Source organism: Giraffa tippelskirchi, chromosome 11, assembly GCF_054371585.1.
Source record: "Giraffa tippelskirchi isolate mGirTip1 chromosome 11, T2T-mGirTip1v1.2.pri, whole genome shotgun sequence".
NCBI classification, from domain to species: domain Eukaryota; kingdom Metazoa; phylum Chordata; class Mammalia; order Artiodactyla; family Giraffidae; genus Giraffa; species Giraffa tippelskirchi.
Window position 1 is genome coordinate 132375924 of NC_137285.1, and position 22207 is coordinate 132398130.

Here is a 22207-nt window from a genome sequence, read left to right on the forward strand (position 1 = left end):
TTTCTAGCAATGTCAATTTCTTTTTTTTCTAGTAACCTTGACTTGGGCACACGTCTAAGATTTAGATTGAACACATTTCACGATTTGAGAAACCCTATTAAATAAGGACACATCATTTTGATGAAAAACTTCACAAAGCAAAAAGTTTTCCCCAGTCTCTATCCCCAACCCTCTCCAACAGCTGACCTTTCTTGTCTTGACTTTTTTATTTCTGGCAATCCGGACTGACTAATCAATTGGACTGAAACTGCTTTTTTGAATTCCTCACTTCTGAATGTCTCCATTGCAATTAGTATTTTGCTCCTTCCTCTTTTTACAGATTGAGACATACCCTTAGGAGTGATGAGCAATGAAGCCATAAGGCTCAACTTGACTACACTTATTATAATTACCTTTGTACATATCCACTGGGCCTTTTTCTTTTCTTTGCTAAGGTCATAATTTCTGGTCTCCATTCAAACAAAACAGACTTTCCTAGGAGCTGGCTGCCTCTTAGATAGCTACTCTCCAAATGCCAACGCAATGCTTTGCATATGCTTATGTGGTCATAACTGATCAGATGCTGAGAATAAATTAATAGCATAATGAAAAAAATTCAATACTGTAGTTTTAAAAGCTTATAAAAGAGGCTGAGTCTTTAATGTCTGGAGTCCTAAAGATCGTACCTCTGTATGTCTTATAAGGTCCATGAGTTTAATTTCCTCTTGAGTCTGCTCAGTCCAGCCTCCTTCCACTACCACCAGCTGCACAGGGCTTTTGTTGGGAACCATGCTGGCTGGCTGATGCGCTGCTACCCGCCGCCCTGGGGAAAGAAGTCACTAGAAATGTTGTTTCTGATGATAGGCGTTCAGATTTCTAATAAATTGGTTTGGCTTTCTATGCATAAATCATCCCACTTGGGAGCAGAGGCTAAAATACTAAATATATCATAAAAGCGAAGATGCCTAAGGTAATAAGATCTAACAGTGGCTCTTCACGTGGGAGCTGGAGGCTTTAAATAGCCAGGATATGCATACTCACTGCACAGATAGAAAAGAAAGATAACATGCTGACTTCCATACTGGCCCCAGCCTCTCATTCACGATATGGTTCAGTGGTAATTTAGTCAAATAGAATCCATGACCTATATAGCCCATCATCTCTTCTAGTCATGGAACATATGTTTTGTTCTCTTCACTAATAATAAGCCTTTCCCCCACAATTAGCTTAGCAGCCTGGAGATTAAGTATTTCTAAAATAATATTAACCCAAGAGACAGGAGGCCTTTTTTTTCCTATCTAATAATACCCCACGAGCACGATTAGTTTCTGACACCTCTGCTGTGTCCTTTGCGCTCTTAACTAGCTGTAGTTAACAGAAAATATTTATTGGAATACTGTGTTCTAAAGAATCACAGGCATAAGTTAATAAGTGTGGTGATTTGAACTTATGTATTCTTTCAGCTAGGCGACTTTAAATCTTTATAAAAGAGGCTTAAAGGTCACACTTATTAAATTGTTTTCTTTTTCTGGGTTGAAGATATACTTAGCACTGAGTCTCATACTCAGAGAAGTTGATCTCCCAACTTCTTAAGGTACAAATAATGTTTTCCCTTGTATATCCCTTCTAGAAATCGATGTTGAACACCAGCTATGAGTCAGGCATGTGCTAGATGGTGCCAACACAAACATGTAGGAGACCAAGCCCTTGCCTCGAAGGCTTACACTTTGGAAAGGAAGGCAAATGTCAAGGAAATGATTATACCAATAATTGATTGTAAGTGTGTTGCACCCCTGAAGTACAGGTTGTGTAAAATATCATGTAACAGGCCTTTCTGACCTAGTCTGCTGTGTCAGAGAAGGCTTCTTTCAGAAAGTAACACTTAGATGGATAAAATAATAGAAATACTGAAGTGAAGCTGAGTCCTAATTTTGTTGCCAGGGGACTCTTAACGTGCAGGTTTTCATACCCTGACTATGAACACAGCCCTCTGAAAATAACTCAGTATTTGTAGAGTATAAAGCTTTGGTGCTTTTATAGGTCAAGTTTGTGGAAATAGATCCAGCAATAAAAATAGGTGGCAGCAATGACTTTACAGGGAAATCAAAACTCTGTGTACCTTATTATCATTCATATGCAATTTATGGATGTGGAGAAAACATAATTGAATCAATAGCCAATGAATTACAGTGACAGTGCCATTAGCTAGCATGCTTTGGAGAAGAACATAGTGGTACCAGAAAAATACATAACACAAATTTATGTTAAATATAGTTTTTAGCTGACTCTATTCATAATATGCAAGTAGCATTAATTTAGGACACATAAATTTTATGGATAATATCTCAAAAAATATTTTATTTGTAATGCATTTTGAACACTAAAATTTTGCTTAACTAAAGGCAGTTCTCTGGTAGATTATCATTTACACTGTTGAAATCAAGGATTTAAACATAAGAAAGAGCAAAAAAACATTATGCATTATTTGGTATTTGTCAACTTGTTTCTAATGATCTTAAGAAAATGAAAGCACTTGCCAGTGCCATTAGCCAGCATGTTCTGGAGATTTATAATGTTTTAAAAGGACATAATGTCATCACAAAAGGTGTAGGTTTGGGAAAAGGTTTTCATAGCAAACAATTGTTAATGTAGGTAAGAATAACAAATAGAAACCAAAAAAAAAAAGCACTGAATAAATTGTTTTTATTTTCTTATTATATTTTCCATATTTTCTATTTTATCTACATGAGATTGGGGAGGGGGGAATCATGTGTGTGTGCTGTGTGCTAAGTCACTTCAGTCATGTCTGACTCTTTGTGACCCCATGGACCGTAGTCCACCAGACTCCTCTGTCCATGGGATTCTCCAGGCAAGAATACTGGAGTGGGGGAAATCATAATATCTAACTATTAGAGCACATGAGTACTTTGCTGTTCTTTCTGACTATAAATCTCACCTGAATAGCTCTCCTCAGGCCTCTTCTTTATTGGAAGGGCCCATTCTGGTTCAGCACCATACATGCCTAAAAGGATTAGCCCACCTCATTTGGGATTTCAGTTAGCCGTTCCATTTAGCTCTCACACTAAATAAAATGTCTCAGCATTGCCTTTATATGTAACAAAGGTGATACTTTGGCCTGATCTGCCATCCCTCAGTTTCGTTTATCAGTTTCTAAGACCCTAAGTGGGAAAATGGACAGCCTTCTCAATATTTATTGAATATTGATTCTGTGCTAAGCCTGTATAAATATTTGACATCTATAACTTAATCATAAAAATCGTACAAAGTTATTACTAGTATTTGATTAATATTAGCAAAGATCATGCTTACAAATGAAATGTAAAATCAGCTTAACACAGTATATGCTCAATGAACATTTGCTGCATTTACCAATGGCTACAATAGTAAGATGTAATCAATTTCATCACCATTCATATCTTCCAAATCTCTTCTTTCATCCAATACTCAGGAAGCTCACAATCCAACAGGGACTGCAGTTAACTGAATTTAAATTTGTTCTTATTTATTCTCATAATCCCAACAATTATGAATAGAAAAGACCATCCTCTGAATAGGTATTTTAATAAGACCTACTCTGAATTTACATTTAATAGCAGAAAATGTAACAGACAAGATTTATCTAAGAGATACTACATTAATGGATTCCCCCATAATGGACACTATCTGACCAAATAGACTGTTTTCAACAGTGATATTGTAGATGATGCCAACTGAATTTTAAAATGTCTTTTTAATACTGAATTATAATAAAAGTTAAAGACATAATATAAAATCAGAATTCAATAAAACAGCTCTGCCAGGTACTATTTTTAATGTCACTTTCTATTGATTTAATTTGATCAAAGTAGAGTTTAGAAAACTCATTGGGGTAAGTGGTTGAAATTCCAGTTATTCTTTAATTAAATAATTCCACAACTAGTCAGAGGACAAGTAAGAAGGGTACAGAATTTACAACGTAACATAGGAGAAACAGTCATATGATCCAGTATGTAATAAAATGATAAGGGTTATCAGATGGGAGGTTCAGAGTATGATAAAGCATACTATTCCTGACCTAGAATTTTAGAAAAGTAAGCTGAAAAGTAAATAATGAGAAGCAATCCAAAAGAGCAGGAGAGAGAACTAAATTCTGTCAGAAGGAAACTAAATTGTGTCAAAAGTTCAGAGTTAAGAAAGCATGTAAGTCTGGGGGACTGAAAAAAAAAAATCCACATGGGTGGAGTGGAAGAAGTTTCCAGAGAACCAGATCATGAAGGACAATATTAAGGACTTTCACTTTTGCCATAAAGATAATGAGAAACTTTGAAAGGTTTTATGCCTGGAATATTGCAACTCCTTTGCATTTCTGCTTTATCACTCCAGCTCCAGAATGTCACCTTTATGCATAGGATGAATACTACTATCAAGATGGGAGGAAGGGAGACCAGTTAGAAAGCCAGTCCAGTAACCCAAGGAATATGCAACAATAGCTTAAACTTGGATAATAATAGTATGAATTAAGGCCAGTAGAACTCATCTGAAAATAACATATTCAAAACAATAAGACTTAAGGATATTTGCTTAGAGATAGTAAGAGAGGGAAATGCCAAGGATGACTCACAGGTCCTCGAGCTGGAATACCTGAGTGGATTGTGGCAATGTATATAGAAGAAATAAAGGAGGCATCGGTGTGATATATAATATGATATGAAATAAAATAGCGATATGATAACTTCCGAGGTGGCTCAGTGGCAAACAATCCACCTGCCAATGAAGGAGATGCAGCTTCAATCCCTAGGTCAGAAGATTCCCAGGAGAAGGAAATGGCAAGCCACTCAAGTATTCTTGCCTGGAAAATCCCATGGACAGAGGAGGATGGCAGGCTACAGTCCATGGGTGCCGGGAGCCAGCTCACGAGATCCCACCCATGACAGAGTCATGAGGTAAAGGGTTGATTGAGCACAGCTTCTCAGCCCTCAGGGATTCTCGGAAGGCTGCCTCAGCACTCACCTTAAAGATGATATCTGTCTTTCTGATGTTTGCTACAATAAACCTCTTCTTATTTTCTGTGACTTAGAAAAAAGGCTTTTCCTGATTCTCTTCTAAAATAGATCAATCTGAAATCTCAATCGACAAGGCCCCTGAACGGTAGCACCCTAAATAAAATTATCTGGGATATAAAATATGCTAATCTAAATTCCTCTTGCTAGCATATTGGTTTGTTTAATAAATGTACCTGTGCCTTTGGGGCTAATGTGCTTGACTGCCCCTTAACAACAGAACAGCATTGAGAGCCTCCACACAGAAAGCCCCAATGGGCACAGAGCCCTTTGTAGGAAAGAAAGGCTTGTTAGAAAATATAAGAAATGTTGCTTTATAAAACTGTAACTTAGTCTATACTTACTCATTATGTCTTTTCTACTCTTAACGTATTTAGCCTATATAATGAAAACATAACAATTAGAGATTTGTATAAATAAAAGTTTAGCTTCAATACAAATAATAAGACAATAGTTAATTCAGCTGGTGATTTTGTTAAGAACTGACCTTTGTGCTATATTGTTTCAGCTTGCTGTACTATGACTTTATGGAACCACATTCTTTTCTGTTAAGCTCAAGGCATAGAGTAAATTACCGAAAACAGGTTTTACCTTGAAACTTTCTATTAATGAATTCTTTCCTGCTGTGCCTGATACAAAAGTGTCCTGGCTGATCAACCCTTATCAATAAAAGAGTCACAAGATGTTAGCAGGCCTCTGGGCCAGAAGATGATGTAAACAGTTTTAAACCTTTTATAACTTAGAAACACAAACAGTGTTCTGGTTCCGATATGGATCAAAAACTGCTGATCCATTGAGCTGATCTGACATGACTCTATACTTTACATTTGTTTCTATGTACCACTAAAAGTATAAAAGCTGTCTTAAAAACAATAAAGTCAGAAGACACTTGGAAACACCACGACTCGCTGTGTCTTCTCATTCGTATCGCCGACGCCGTCCATCCTGAGGGAACCCTGACCTGCTGGAGCTGGACTCTGGCACATGGGGTCACAAAAGAGTTGGACACAACTTAGTGACTAAACAATAACAACAACATGGTCATCACATGGGGATATGATAACTTTAGTTTTAGACATGTTCATGGTACATTCAAATGAAGATATCTAGAAGTCAGAGTAGTAGAGGTTAGCAATAGAAATAGATGCTTCTCAATTAGATGCAATAATTCTTTTGGTAAAAACTGAAAAACAGCCATTTCAACCCAGAGTGCTGTCTAGTGCACTTAGCACTAATTGTCTTATTTACTGAAATGAGGTTCATATGTTTCTGACACCAGACAGTACAAATACTCAGGAGCTGAAATCCTGCTATGGCGATTACAAAGCCTGAAAGGGATTCCTTCTCAGACTAAGTCCATAATGCACTTTCATCCTCAAAGAGTCATTTAGTGTCTCAAGTACTGGGAACAATATAAGATCAGAAGCTTAAGGCTCTGTGACAAAAAGAATGGAAGGAGAAGACAAATATTGTCAAGTTATCACTTTGTCTCTGAATAACATATCTTACGCTGCATAATAAGAGAGAGCCCTTCTGAGATAAAGATACTAATCTTTGAAGAACTTAGATTCAGTCCTTATTCAGATTATTTAACAAAACTTCTTCCCAAGAAATACTCAAGAAATAACAGAAAGCTTTGTTAATGACTAATTCCAAAGTCCACAAAATGTCAGTTCAGGAATTGTTTCAAAATCAATAAGCTGGTTACACGAGCCACACATCCTCCAAATTTTAAAAATGCATCTATATAAATCATGTGATATTCATATTAATATAAAATTTACAGATATAAAAATCAGTACTGGAAAGATATATTATTAAGTTTTAGACTTGTTCAAGTGATTTTTGTAATACAAAATATTCAGTTAAACATCTGGTATCTAACGGCAGAAAAAAAAAAACTACCAGAAAATTGAGACTACACTTAAACGTGGTGATACTTGATTTAGTTCTTACTGACCTTTTAACTGTCTCATTTTGTGTTTCATGACATCTAGATCAGCCAAAATTTTGTCCTTTTTAAGCCAGTTCTGTTTTTCTATTTTTTCTGCTTTCTTCAAAGCTAGAATAATAAAAATACATGATGTTTTACTTTGCATTCTTTTTATCAACAGTAATTTATCATGCAAGCCAATAATTTATAAAAAGAACTTTCTGCTTCAAGAAATAGATTCAATTAGAAATAAGTAATTAAAAGGTAAGGGTCATTAAAAGAAACCTCATTTGAAAGATGACAGGGCTTAAGGCATTTCTTTATGGAATGCAGGGGAGAAAAGAAGAACAGTGCTGTTTTATTATATAGATTTACCATATGCAATAGCCATATTTCATTTTCTACTTCCACAAACTATTTGGAGGTGATGAAAGCCTGGCTTGGAACCATTCATTTTTTAAACATCCACCTACTGCCTAAAGGGTGCAATTCTTAAAAATGAAAATGTGCAGACAGGTCGTCTTCAGTGTGAATTAAACTCATTTGTTATTTTTTAATGTATACCATTATTCTCAGTCTTATAGACCAAGAATCTCTTTATCAACTAAATTAGACATTTTCTATGCAGAATACTCCATTCCAGTAAGAAAAAAATAGGCAATTGTGCAAATATAAGAGTACAGCTATCCTTGTGCACATGTTAATTGACGAACCGCCTGTTCTTTGCATAAATGTGATGTTATTAGGTTGACATTGTACACATTTAATTCGTTTTCTTATGATGACAAAAAATTTCTCTCTCCCTTCATGCACTTGCTTGAAAAAAAGCAAAAACAAAACACTGACCATTTGGAGACAGAAATGGTTCACCACAAGATACCCAGATGGCAACAGGATTTCTGAGGATGAGGGTGAGCAAAGACGTATCTATATCATCCAAACTATCAGATGTCACAGACTCTGGAGATGATTTGGTTTCCACTTTCATTCTTGAGTTTCCTGGGAAACAAATGACACATTTACCATTGTTCAATGAATAATGAATAAATTTGCTTGCTGAATCATTTGTTTTTTCAAAATATTTCATTCTTCATTAATGACTTGATTTAAGCAGGTTAACACCAAAACCAGACGCAAATACATAAATTTTTAACAGAAACTTCAATGCAACTAAATAATTCAGACTAATTTTATTGTAAATACACATTTTAATTCCTTTCTTACACTGTATCTAGTTATGAAAAAAATAAGAGATAGCTTACCCAAATATCTACTCTGAAATAGGGTAAAGTAATGAGATAAAAAAGCAAGGAAAGGGAGAAAGGAGTATAGGAATTGACTGAAGCCAGAGATAAGGGGCTTTGGAGAACTCATCAATTAAATGATTAATAGTACCTATCTCATTCTGCTGTTGGGAAGATTTAAAAAAAAGAAAGTGCTTAGAAAATATTTAGTCTATTTAATTGTGCAAGCATCCAAAAATTCTAGATAATATTTTTATTATCATCATCATGACACTACACATGAATACCACATTGTTTTTCTTTGCTTGAGACAAAGCACTATTTGGGCTCTCAGCATCCTTGTGGCTAAAGCAAAGAGGAGAATACCATTTCAAGATATGAATGGCTGACAGAGAGAGATGAATTCCTCAAGATACATTTTTCCAGGTCCTGAGATCTGAGAGAAAACACTTCAGGATCTTCTTAAAGGGGTTATTTGTGATTCAGCTAATAGTATCCTACTATACAAAGTAATACAAGCCGAGAATTTACTATGTACCGGGCATTTCACTAAGACCTCTACCTACATTATCTCATGCAATTCTCAAAATGATACTCTGGGGTAGGTTCATTTCTCTTCTGCACAATAACTGAGGCTTCATCACATAGCCAGGTGGGGGTAGAATCAGAATTAGAATCCAGGCCATCTACCTCCAGAGCCAGTGTCCTTAACCATCACCTTTATATTAATAGTAAGCCTGATACTGAATTTTTGATTGATGTCTGTTTCTTTTAACTTCCTCAATGCAAACTGATGGCATAACTCCAAGTTATGATTCAGTAAAGGGGACGGCCAGCTAATCTAATGCACCTGCATGATTCAAAGATAGCTTTTAGAATATGAGGGGAAGGGATGGCCATACCCTTTCGGTAGACCTGCTTGAAATCACATTACTTCCAACCAGGTTTTAAATAAGAATTTGAAAGAAGAATGTTTGAAATTGTAAATCTTCTAGAACCTGGAGATGAGATGTTCCATGTACCAAATAAAGGCAGAACTATATGCTTTAGTGATCAGCTAGGCATTAAATGTTCACATTATTTCTTTAAAATGAATTAGAAAACAAAACAAATAATATCATTATAAAATAATTAGAAAAAAATATTGGTCTCTGCCCCCAGTTCCTGGAACTGAACTCCCCAAATTCTTGCAATTTCCTAAGTGGTAAAGAGCACTAGTGTCAGCTTTTGTTCTAATTACTGACATAGAACTCCAAACTTCTTTGGAGCTTCCTGGGTGCTAGCAGTGTCTTTGGTTCTAACGAGATGATTCCTGGTGGACTCCGGATGGGGGCTGGTCACCAGAAAGTCCAAGCCATGCTTAGAAACTTGGAATTTTCAACCCTATTCCCTGTTCTTCAGAGAGGGACAGGAAATGGAGTTAATGATGAATCATGCCTACATGATGCCTACCCATCATTAGTTCCACTTCTAGTCCCTCTCTGAAGTCTCCATGAAAATTCCCAAAGTATAGGGTTCAGAGAGCTTCTGGTTTGGTGAGCACATGGAGGTGCTGGGTGAGCGGAGTGTCAGAGAGAACATGGAATCTTCCTTACCCTATGCCTCTCTTTCATCTGGATTTTTCATCTGTATCCTTTATCACATCCTATTATAATAAATGGGCAAACAGTAAGTAAACTGTTTTCTTGAATTCTGTGAGCTGCTCTAGCAAATTAAGTGAACCTGAGGAGGGTGCCATGGGAACTTCCAGTTTATTGTCAATCAGTCAGAAGCACAGGTTGGACATCTGAAACGGGTGAGCAAGGAGAAGTGTTGTGAGACTGCACGCTTAACCTGTGGGATCTGACCTCATCTCCAGGTAGGTAGTGTCAGAATTGAGTTAAATTGTAGGACATGCTGCTAGTGTTCAAAGTTGGTTGGTGTGGGGAAAAAATTCCACATGTCTGATGTCAGAAGCACTCTGAATGTGATAGTAGTATGAGAATAAAAAAGAGACACATAGGAGGGAGAGTGTTTTTAACAGTGTTTTTAACACTGTTTCTTTTAACTTCCTCAATGCAAACTGATGGCATAACTCCAAGTTATGATTCAGTAAAGGGGACGGCCAGCTAATCTAATGCACCTGCATGATTCAAAGATAGCTTTTAGAATATGAGGGGAAGGGATGGCCATACCCTTTCGGTAGACCTGCTTGAAATCACATTACTTCCAACCAGGTTTTAAATAAGAATTTGAAAGAAGAATGTTTGAAATTGTAAATCTAGAACCTGGAGATGAGATGTTCCATGTGCCAAGTAGGGAGAGTGTTCCCTACTTAATTCCACACACAATAATGATAACTAACATCATTAAATTGGTAGAGCATCAACCAAGCATTGATCTAAGTGATATATATTCATATGTATATGTATTCATATATACTCTTAGGAATATACATTCATATTTATGAGCACTGAATGAGTATATATATATATTCACATGGCTATTAGTGTTCTCATTTTACATATGAGAGGACTGAGGGACAGAGAGTACCCATGATCATTCAGCTACCAAGTGATAGGTGGGAGCTGAACCTTGACAGTCTAGGTCCAAAACCCACATTCTTAACCTTGAAGCCATGCCTCTCAATACCACAATGGATGATAACTGCTGAATCACTGCTAGCAAGACTTTTTCATTTAGCAATTGTTGTTGGGGACACAGGCCCTGCCTTCAAGTTGTACACAGTCTAACGAGACACACAAAGACATAAACAGATAAGTATAACACAATGTTCTAGGAGCTGCAATAGGGGTACATTTGCTGGTGCTTCTGGCAGTTTATAGGAGCAGTGGAGATGGGCAGGGGCAGGTGAGAGGAGTCAGAGGACAGCACGTATAGAGAGGACACTTTCGCTTCTAATCATGGGAAGAGATTTGCTCTGATCTAATCCAACTTTCTTAAGTGGTGTCCAGTTGGTTTTGATTCTGAATTTAAGAACTGAACCACTTATGGCAGATTCACGTTGTTGTAAGGCAGAAACCAATATGACACTGTAAAGCCATTATCCTCCAATTAAAAATAAAGTATTTAAAAATTAAAAAAATAAAAACAGAACCTGCTCATGTTGCACAAAGTACCCAAACTGTCAAACATATTTTATAAACACCAGGCAATGTGTTTATTGTCTTGGTTCTGAAACCAAATTTGCATTAAAAATTTTTTTCTTAGTATTCTACAAGGTAAAAATGATATGAGAATTTCCTAGAAGAGTAGCTTCCTGTGATTTTTTTAATTCTCAAAGGAGTGACTGAATGAAAGAAGTACACAAAACTTTCATATGACCAAACATAAGTAGAATCAGCTAAATCCTGTAGAATATAAACCAACCTTTCATACTTTTAACAGGTGTCTCTTCGGTTCCAACAGGATCTGCCTCTTCCTTTGGTTCCTCAGAATCTCTCTGAATAAAAGACTCATCCAGAGCCCATAAAACCAAATTGCGCAAGGAACTTATTGTGGTTCCATCTTTGGTGTATATTTTGGAGGCTGCTCTGGCCAGACCAAGTTGTTCTGTACATTCTGTAAGCAGCTAAAAACACAGATTGTAAGGAACTGAGAGGAAATAGGGGTAGAACTGGGGATAATCAGGCAGAGTGTGTTATTTTAGAATTCTGAGAAAATTCTTTAATTTGAGAAAATAGAAAGCAATAACTACCAACTTGATCTTTGATTAGAGATGATTTTTGATATTAGGTTGTCCTATGTAATCTCACAAATTAGTCCAATACAGCTGTGAAAATTCTTAGCTCCAAAAATTGAACGCAGCAGCTGACGTGTGTTAATACATTTTATCATCAGAAGTATTTATTTCCTAAGAAATGTTAACCTAGAAATCGACTTTCAACCATGTTGCTTTATAGTGAATAAAATTATTCCAACACTTCAGATGAGCTGCTTTAAAATAAACGAGTCCTTGACTTTCAAACCAAGAACTGATACATTATTACTTCCATTTGGCAGAGGAGAAATTGGGCTGAAAGGTTAACATTTTTGCCCGAGACCACAAAAGCCAGGGTCCCAGGGTGGATTTTGGAGCTGGTAACTTTTGTCCTTTGCTTAGACCATTGACCAACAATATTTTAATTTAAAAAATCTCTTCAGACTCAATCAAAGGGGTGAGTGAATAATTGTATGTGTGTGTATGTGTGTGCATGTGTGAATACTTGCAAAGAAGTCTCCAGGATAACTCCCCATCATATTTAACATTGCATATAAAATACATTGGTAAAGGTATTGGCCAGAACCTACAGACGTAAGACCATTACCAAACAACTGAAGGACAAAGATGGGTTTGGACCCCAGGATTGCTCTTTCCTCCCCAGGACCATGGGGAACAGCCTCTAAGACAGAAGCCACATATTCCCTCCTAGCACAACTCCTGCTTCTCCAATCTGAAAATAACCCTGCCACCGAGCAAGGGCTCAGCTTCTCCAGATGATAAATGAGGTGGGATTGCAGAATATTCAGATGACGTACAACTTGAAGTGGGAAAGGGAAGGAAGGAAGAAAAGGCTTTCTGTCTGTCACAAGAGTGAAGGAGATCTGGTAGCTTTGCCTTCCCCTTGCTTTTTTTTACCCTTCTTTGCTCTGGAGCCAATCTGAAAACTGTATTCTGTTTTCTCATTTTTCTAAGTCTATATCCAAAGAAATACAATCAAAAAGAACATCTTTAAGAAAACAGAGATCTTGATCTCATCAGCTTAAATGGATAAAACTGGCCTGGGATATTTGTCACTCAATCCCGCTGCTTTTTTTTCTCTTGTCAGAAAAATCACCATTATCATTGCCTCTAAGGATGCAAGAAACATTTAAGTGATAGCCACTTACCATGGGGAATGTTCCAGCCACAATTAACTTCCCATTTCGATATCCATCTCCATTTTTGTATGCAATTATTTTCACTGCCTTCTGGTTCGTTACTGCCATGCCACAAGGAGATACAACTTGTGTGCAGGTCTTCATCCGTAAAGATAATAGATGCTCTTCATAATAACTCAAAGTGTTTTCAGCCTCACGAGAAGATAAATCGGTCTGATTTTTTTAAAGAAAACAACATAGATTGACTCAAATTTTTTTCCTTTTTAGTTTTATTTTGTTATACTTCAGCCTTTTAATTTGTGTTTGTACATGTGTGTGGCATCTAAATTTTGAAATGCTCACTTCATATGCTATAGGTGTTTGATGCTGTAATGGGAAGGACATTAGGTTCAAACTCCTTGGTTGTCCTCCCAGCCCTGTCACTGAGTCTCTAGGTGACTTTGGGACTCTGGCTTGTGTTTCTGGCCTTGTCCTGTTTTCTGCTTTGCCTTCCCCTGGACATGAGGTGGAGAAGAAGGATGCCAGGGCCGGAGAGAGCCTGGGTTGAAGCAATGGACAGTAGGACTAAAGGTATTCTCTGAATCTTTAACTTGAGGATGATGTCATCCTAGGGTGGCAGATACTGACCTATGCGGAGGGGAATGAGCATAGCCTTAACGGTGGCAATGAGGGTGGTGAACATCACACTTCAGCTTTCCCTATTCATCCTTAGTCAAGAAGCTGGCCTGAGGGAAAAGCTGTGTCTGAGACGGTGTAACACTGGGGATTCTTTTCAATCAGCTCACGCCCCCCCACCACCTCCTTTACACCACCCCATTATCACCTCCACAAAGCCAAAGGCCTGCAGGCTTTCCCGGAGGACTGACGCCCCTTCTCCTTCAGAGTTACTGAGGTTTCAGTTGGTGTGTATTATAACTGTGTGTCAGGTTTAGGGCAGAGAGGACAGCGATCTGGGAACCAGTTGGGTCAGCCTGAAGAGCAGACCAGGCGGAAATTTCCTACCCATTACGAATTGCTCCTTTTTATATAGCTGTGTAAGTTTCTCTTTAGCTCTTCTTGTTTCTAACTTGAAAGAAAGGATTTTTTTTTAAGTGTCATTAAAAATTTTTTTTTATATATCATTTTATTTTAATTAGCTAAAAAGAAAAAAAAACAAGGTTGATGGCATTGAAAGAGAAGAAAGTATACATGGAAAACTGATATGGAGACCAGAACGAAATACACATAAAAAAGCTACTGCAAGAATCATTTTGATTAAGGACTGTATAATGTTGTTGTAAACTAGTGAGATTTTGAAAATACTGTGAAAAATATAGATTTTAAACAAGGTTCCAGAATGAAAAAGAAAGAAAAGAACTAGAAAAGAACTAACACTCATAAGTATTTCAGGGGGATAGGTCTTGACAAGGGAAGCATGTTTTTTTTTTAACTTTTTTAAAAAAATGTTTGTTAATGCCAAATTGTCGTTTTTAGCATCATGCTCTAAGGCTCTGCTTTTGAGTTTTTTGTAAAAATTTTACTTTTTAGTTTACAGTGTGGTGTTACTTTCTGCTGTACAAGAAAGTGAATCAGCCACATGTATACATATATTCCCTCTGCTTTGTATTTCCTTCCTATTTTGGTCACCATAGAGCACTGAGTAGAGTTCCCTGGGCTATACAGTAGGTTTTCACTATTTATCTATTTTATACATAGTAGTGTATATATATCAATCCCAATCTCCCAATTAAATGGTGCCACTTTAAATTAAGAAAACAGAAAAGCAGTAGAGACTTTTTTTTCTCCATGATACAATTAGTATTAGACATGAATGCATGAATTCAGGCATCCAACCTGACGAGCCATTAATAACAACACATCAAATGAGCCCTGAAATGTTCTGTAATAGTATAAAAGGAGTTTACCCCATGGATGGAGGCAAAAAGCTGCTTCACTAAGTAAAGATTTGCAGTTACTTTCTCATCTAAAAGCAACACAGAGAGAAGTGCAAGGTGTCAGTAGATGATTAAAGCCTCAGAAGTGCCCAATTAACTTCAAAGTGTGTATCGAACTATTAACAGACAATGTATTTTAAGTTACAACGGGGAAAAGGAAATCAATGCAGGTGGAATGGTAAAGGTGCATCCGTAAAAGATGAATTGGATGAGTGGAGATGAACTTGAGTGCAAGGCAAATAATGAATGCATCAAAGTTTCCAGACTCATGCCACACATGTATTAGAGCTCAGATCATTACACACCTTGGCCACATCAATGACCTTGAAAGGCCCACGTGAGAAGGGCTTCTGGGTCTTGGAGGCCGAGGCACAGAGGAATGGGAGCCCTGGAAGCAACTGTTTCAGTCCCTTCTCTGCTCTCACGGATCGTCCACATGCCAAACAGAGCATCGTTTTCTTCTTTCCACTGGGTGAGAGGTAATAGTATCCCTGGAAAAGGATAAAGATGTTTTGATTTGGATGCATCTAAATTATGATAGCATTTTGTAGAATACTTTGCCATACAAATAAAGCACTGTTATAATCCCCAAATGCTAAATTTGAAATCACAACACAAGCACATTGTTTCACGCCCTAATTATTATATTTTTAAAAACCACGTTATTTCCAAACACTGCTGATTGAAAAAGCCCAGAGGCGATGACAGTTCAATATCGATGAGTATAATTTGTATTCAGAATCAGAGTTTCTTGGAGGAATGGCCCATTCCACATTTGGGACAGGAAATACACTAAGTGCCCTACATATGAACCTTCAAGTTGCAAACTTTCAAAGGTATGAACGTGTCCCTGTATGCCAGCTGTTGTACTGTGCTACTGTACTTTTCAAGGTACTGAACTGTAAGATTAAAAATGTTTCCCTTATTTTTTGTGTTTGTTTGTCATGTATTATTTGTGTAAAAAGTATTATAAATCTATTACAGTATAATACTATATAGCTGATTGTGTTAGCTGGGTACCTAGGCTAACTTTGTTGGACTTACGAACAAATTGGGCTTATGAATGCACTCCTGAAACAGAACTCACTTGTATGTAGGGGATTTACTGTATACTAGACAAGCAAGGATTTCTTGTGGTACCCAGAAAAAAAGAAGCCATCTCAAAGTAAAGGTATTATGTCAAAAAAGACACAGGAGCCACCACGATAGACATTCCACTGGCTCAAAGTGGGGAAATTAGGGGGCAAAATGAAATGATAACTGAAAAACTTCAAATATGTTTGAATATGTAAAATCCCACAAGCTCATAAAGACGTTAAAACTATAAGTTAAAAAAAGGTAACAAACAAATAAAAACAAAACCACTACTTATTGGAGCCCATTGGAAGAAAACGCACCAATTTACAACTCTGAAATCGGCCTTTAGAAAGTGTGGAAGATTATTTGCAAAGATGGCCATAATATAACCATCCTGTTCTTGTTTGTATGTCCTTTGGAAATGTCACTTTGCTGCTCCTCCAATCAAGAAATAGTTTCTTTCTCCTTTCCTCTTTTCCTTGAATCTGGGCAAGGTCACATGTCTTGCTTTGGGTAACGCAGCACTAGCAAATGTGATGCAGGCAGATACATAAGAAGCGCTTGCACACTGGGGCTTGTTTTCTTTTGGCTGCATTTAGAAGCCTGAGACCGTAATGCTAGCTCACTTGAGCTAGCCTACTTAAGAAGTCTTGAGGGGGGAATTCCCCGGCAGTCCAGTGGTTCGGACACTGCACCCTCACTGAGGTTCAACTCCTGGTTGGGGAGCAAAAGATGCATTGAGAACCAAGGCCCCCAGCTGACAGCCTGTCAAACAGCAGTCGTGTAATTTGACCATTCAGACACCTTAGAACCACCAAACTACTGGTATATGAACAAATAACTACAGTCAAATTAGTGACAGTGCGCAAAGACCAGCAGACCTGCCCAGTTAAACCAGCCCAGATTGTTGATCCAGAGTATAAAATAGTTGTGGGTTTAAGCCACTAACATTTTAGGTGATTTGCTATACTATTCTAATAGGTAAGTTATATAGAATGTATTAAGCATTTATCCTACCATCTTTTACAAACCATAATTCTAGGCAGTCAAATACCTAGCTGAAGAGGTAAAGTTCTTCCTTACATGAAAAATTCAGCTAGTATATGATGAGAAAAGTAATAGAATTAAACAAAATGGACCCTTTTGAAACTTCTAATGAAATTATTGATTTAGGCAATGATCACAGAAAGCCAATACTAAATGGAAAGTCATTGGGAATTGTTTTTTGATGTGAGATTAGGTTGTAATCACCTGAACCCATGGATAACCATTACCATTAAAAATGGAAAATCCACACCATGTGCCTGCATAACTGATAAATATAAAACACACAGTAAAACCTATGAAGATTCATGGCCAAAAAAGAGCTGAACATAAATATAATTAAACTGCAGTGTTAAATCTCTTTTATAGGAGTTATGGGAACCAGAGAAAAAGGGTTAAAGGATGCCACAGGAAGTGAATAGACAAATCCAAACAAGAGGAGGTCTCTATCGGATGGATTCTGCAACCAGTAGCACATAGGGATTTTGTTTGAATCCTGACTCCAACCAACCATAAGAAGAATGTTTAGGAGAAACTGGGAAATTTCATTATTAACAGGGCATTAGGAGGTCAAAAAACTTTTAAAAAGTGAAAGTTGCTCAGTCATGTCCAACTCTTTGCAACCCCATGAACTGTAGCCTGCCAGGCTCCTTTGTCCATGTAATTCTCTTAGCCAGAATACTGGAGTAGGTAGCCTTTCCCTTCTCCAGGGGATCTTCCCAGAGATCTAACCCAAGTCTCCCACATTGAAGGTGGATTCTTTACCATCTGAGCCACCAGCGAAGCCCTGGAGGCCAAAAAAGTTATTGTTAATTTTGTTAGGTGTGACAATGGAATAATTATTATAATCGTAAGAAAATGTTCAAATTTTTATAGGTGCAGGCTCAAGTATGAGGTGAAATGATACCATGTCTAGGATTTGTAAACATTGCAAAACTTTGACAATAGTTGAATTTGGATGATATGTACATGAGAAGTCACTGAATTAGTCACTCTACTTTGAAATATATATGAATATTTTAAAGTGCTTCTATATGACTCTCTAATTTGCTTTGTTCCTCACAAGGCTAGGACTTTCCTGGTGGCTCAGATGGTAAACAATCCGCCTGCAGTGTGGAAGACCTGAGTTCAGTCCCTGGGTTGGGAAGATCCCCTGGAGGAGGGCATGGCAACCCACTCCAGTGTTCTTGCCTGGAGAATCCCCATGGACAGAGGAACTGGGCTACAATTCATGGGGTTGCAAAGAGTCAGACATGACTAAGCGACTAAGCACGTCACAAGGCTAAAAGTTAAGTACAGCCAGAGTTAATAGCATCATTCTCAATTTACAGATGAGAAAACAAAAGCCCAGAGAGGGAAGTTTTTAATTCAAGGATACCCAAGTAGTATGTGGCAGAGCTGAAACATAAAACTGTGACTTCTGACTCCAAGTTTTTGGCTTTTTTGCCTTTGTCATATTTCTTTGTCTACTCCATTTAAATACTGAACATTACCTTAATTCAAAGCCAACATTTAGGTGATACTTTTGAAGATACAGTTCTTAAGTTCCACTATGAATTTCTCTATATGCACATCTGATCTCCATTTTCCTACAAATTACTTGGGGGCAGAAAATTAACATATTTCCTCTCAGATGGAATTCAATGAATACTCATACAGAATAATCTGTACAGAACAACATGAACTTCATGATAAATCGTGTGCCAATGATACTTCTTATTACACTAAAGAAGCCCATTGAAAGCATCCAGAAAATGTATTTTCAATCATTAAGACATCAATTCCCATGACTGTGGGGCTGCTAACTATTTTTATGTTTCCCAAATTATTTTACTTTGGTAATGGTGCATATACACAATGTAAACTGAATTTTTGGTTAATTCATTCAAGCTTAATACTATCTTTAAACTGTTGCTGGAAAGGAAAAATGAAATATGTGGGGGTAGCTCCCAAAGTTAGGCTGTGTCTACAGGACGCAAATGGAATTTAAAAGTTGAGCAAGTCAACAGCTGGCTCTATATACAGAATACGAAGCAACTGGTTTGCCTGATATTTTTCCTCTGTAAAATCTCCTTGATTTATTGAAATGACTAATTTGACCTGTTCATTTGACCTTATACAAACATGGTCTACGACATGGGGCTTGTTTGGTCAATAATGACCCTGACTATATATATAATATATATATAATAGCTAGTGTGAATAAATGATTCAGTTTCTTTATCAATCTTAATTTAACTAATTTATTGATATTATTTATGCTTTTTATTTTATTATTTAAATGATATCATGTATGTAAAAATAAAGCTGAATCAGTATATAATATATAGTAGCTTTCTAGCGTATAATAGTTACTTCACATTAGTTTTCTTTTTCTAAACTGGCCAAGCAAACATGGTCTAGAGAGGAAGCTTTTACTCTAAATCTAAATTGGAATTTAAGGGTAGTCTATGAACTCCCTGAATTCTCATAAAAAAAGCGTTTGTTTACACATGTGCATTTTGGGGAGAACATCCATAATTTTCACAAGACTTCAATGAGGTCTGTATCTCTGAAAAGGTTAAGAACTAACTAACCTTTGGGCAGAGGGTTTGGGCAGAGGGTAGGTTTAGAGCCTTTGGGCAGAGGGTAGGTTTCCCCAGACCTAAGAGAGATAAACTTTTTTTTTTTTTGAGAATCCCAAAACTGATATATTACTGTATTTTTCAAATTAACTATTTAATTCTATCAGATAGGTTATTACTCAACTGGTAGGAAAGGAAAGTTATCATCTTTTAGAAGAAATGTTGAAAATTGGGAGGTTTTATCCTTATCTAACAAATGAGAACTCTATCATAACTATAATATACCTAAAATTAATAACAAAACCATAATACAATCAGATATTCAGGTAGTATTCAAATTTCTATGATTTTTTCACTTTCTTATAATTTATTTGAAACAAGCAAAATAAGGTGAATATATTATGATTAGTTTAAATACCTAAGTCTCTTTGAACCCTTATGACCCTCATTCTCTTTCTCTTTTTTCTTTTATTATAATTATTCATTGCATATTTTCTCCAATTAGATTTTGGCAGGCAAGAACACTTCATAAGTGGTACAGTGCATTTCTATCAAGGGGCAACTGTTACAACCTTTTTGTAGTGTTAGTAGCTAATGATGGTCACTGCCTAGATCCATTAATGTATTAAAGTTCACAACATAATGATATTCTGATTTCCTCATACTTTATTCATTTATTAGCTGGGATATTTCTATGAAGTGAAGATTCTGCTTGTCAACTATCTTGTTATCCTGAGGTACGGTTCATAAAGAAAGAAAGAAAAAAGCTTGATTCTTTATTTACTGGTTTTCAAAGTAACAGATTCATTTCTTAGCATTATCTAATTGTGACCAATTGAGCTATTGCTGTTGTTTAATATCAGTATGAACATATCTAATGTAAGTCAACCCAATGCATTCAGTCATATTGATGCTTACACTGTCTCATCTTTGGAGCCTTTTCAAGTTGACTCGATTTTTTTTTTTAACATGACTTCAGCACTCTTTTGGAGAAGGAAATGGCAACCCACTCCGGTGTTCTTGCCTGGAGAGTCCCAGAGAAAGGCTGGGGCGGGGGCAGAGGGGGGGAGCCTGGTGGGCTGCCGTCTATGGGGTTGCACAGAGTCGCACACGACTGAAACGACTTAGCAGCAGCACTCTTTGGCTGCATATTAGCTAACAGCTATGAGATCACAGACAAAGGAGACAAGGTCAGAGGGGGTTAGGTTAGTGGAAACCAGAGACATGCAAAATGGTATGATACATTTAATATCTCTTATTCAGGAGAGCCAGAGAATGATGAGTGAAGAAACAGTAGACAAGTTTTAGAGACTTTTGAGGAGCAGAGTAAAAAGGGTCTTGGAAGGTTTTGTAATATATATTATGGGCTTTCAATATTCTGTAGGCCAATGGTTATCAACAATAGCAAGGTGCCTTGACCCACAAATATCTCAGATATCTATAAAACATGGTACCAGTAATTCCTTAATAATAAAAAAAGTACCAAACTTTAGAACTTATTTAAACCTTAGAGTACACCATGCTTAGCCCTATGCTTGGTATATGTAATATAAAATCACTTACAATCAGTGGCATTTTTAAAACTTTTTATTTTGTATTGGAGTATAGCCTATTAGCAATGCGATAGTTTCAGGACAGTAAAGAGACTCAGCCAAACATACACATGTATCCTTTCTCTCCCAAACTCCTCTCCCATCCAGGCTGCCACATAACATTGAGCAGAGCTCCCTGTGCTACACAGTAGGCTCTTGTTGGTTATCCATTTTAAATATAGCACTGTGGAGCTGTCATCCCAAATTCCCTAACTATCCCTTCTCCCCATTCTTGGCACTTTAATATGCTTTCTGGAGTGGAGTGGTGTTGAGTGTGGCAAGCACACCTGTGGAGTGAAGTGGGAGTGATTATCCTCCTTCATGCATGTTCTAGTGAGTGATGATCAACCAAAGTCAATGATGGTGAAGGGAGTCAGTGAAACAATATAAGTCGAGGGTAACATCAATATTCCTTCCTTCTTTCTTGACCAGAGTCACAGAGTCTGATTTCATTCACAAGTCGGTGTTTAATTTGTGTGAATTTAAGGGTTTTTGAGGAAAGAAGTTTCTTGCTTTATTAAACTAACCCATCCATCCCTCCGCTTTTTTGTAGGAAGGAACCACTTACTGGTTGATCAATGTTTTCTTCTCTAATCACAGAAGATGTACAAACACCAGCATAGTTTGCAGCTGTGATCTCTTTATCCAGTGTAGTGCTATGAAAGGCCATAAAAGCTTTCGTACTTTTCATGTAATTCCACTTTTGATTAGAAGCCCCATTGCTATGTGGTTTGTATTTCTGAAAAAAAGGGAGAGAGAAAAATATGGAGTCAAATAGAAGAATTTATGATTTGTGTATAGCAGTCCTAGTTTTCATTGCATAAATTCAGAAAATACAGATAATTACTCAAAACTTTACTATGTAGTGATAACTACTCTTGATATTTGATGATTATATTTCATATATGCTTGTACTCTTT

At 36.9% G+C, this 22207-nt stretch overlaps 1 protein-coding gene across 5 annotated transcripts in view; it reads right to left on the bottom strand.

Moving 5' to 3' along the window:
• The window catches only part of DCDC1 (doublecortin domain containing 1), a 453546-nt gene that overhangs the window by 32220 nt on the left and 399119 nt on the right, over positions 1–22207 (bottom strand). For 2 of the 5 annotated variants that reach the window (XR_014069369.1, XR_014069371.1), the window contains 3 exons: positions 21856–22026; positions 15316–15501; positions 13168–13289 (listed from right to left, as the gene is read on the bottom strand). Coding sequence is in view for 1 of the 5 variants with exons in the window: in XM_081544080.1 (XP_081400206.1) it covers positions 666–802; positions 7000–7101; positions 7819–7971; positions 11586–11787; positions 13086–13289; positions 15316–15501; positions 21856–22026 (1155 nt within the window). In the remaining 4 variants the exon portion in view is untranslated. Of the gene's footprint in view, positions 1–392; positions 563–665; positions 803–6999; positions 7102–7818; positions 7972–11585; positions 11788–13085; positions 13290–15315; positions 15502–21855; positions 22027–22207 lie in introns of those variants that run through there. The other 3 variants (XR_014069367.1, XR_014069370.1, XM_081544080.1) reach the window with 3 other exon arrangements.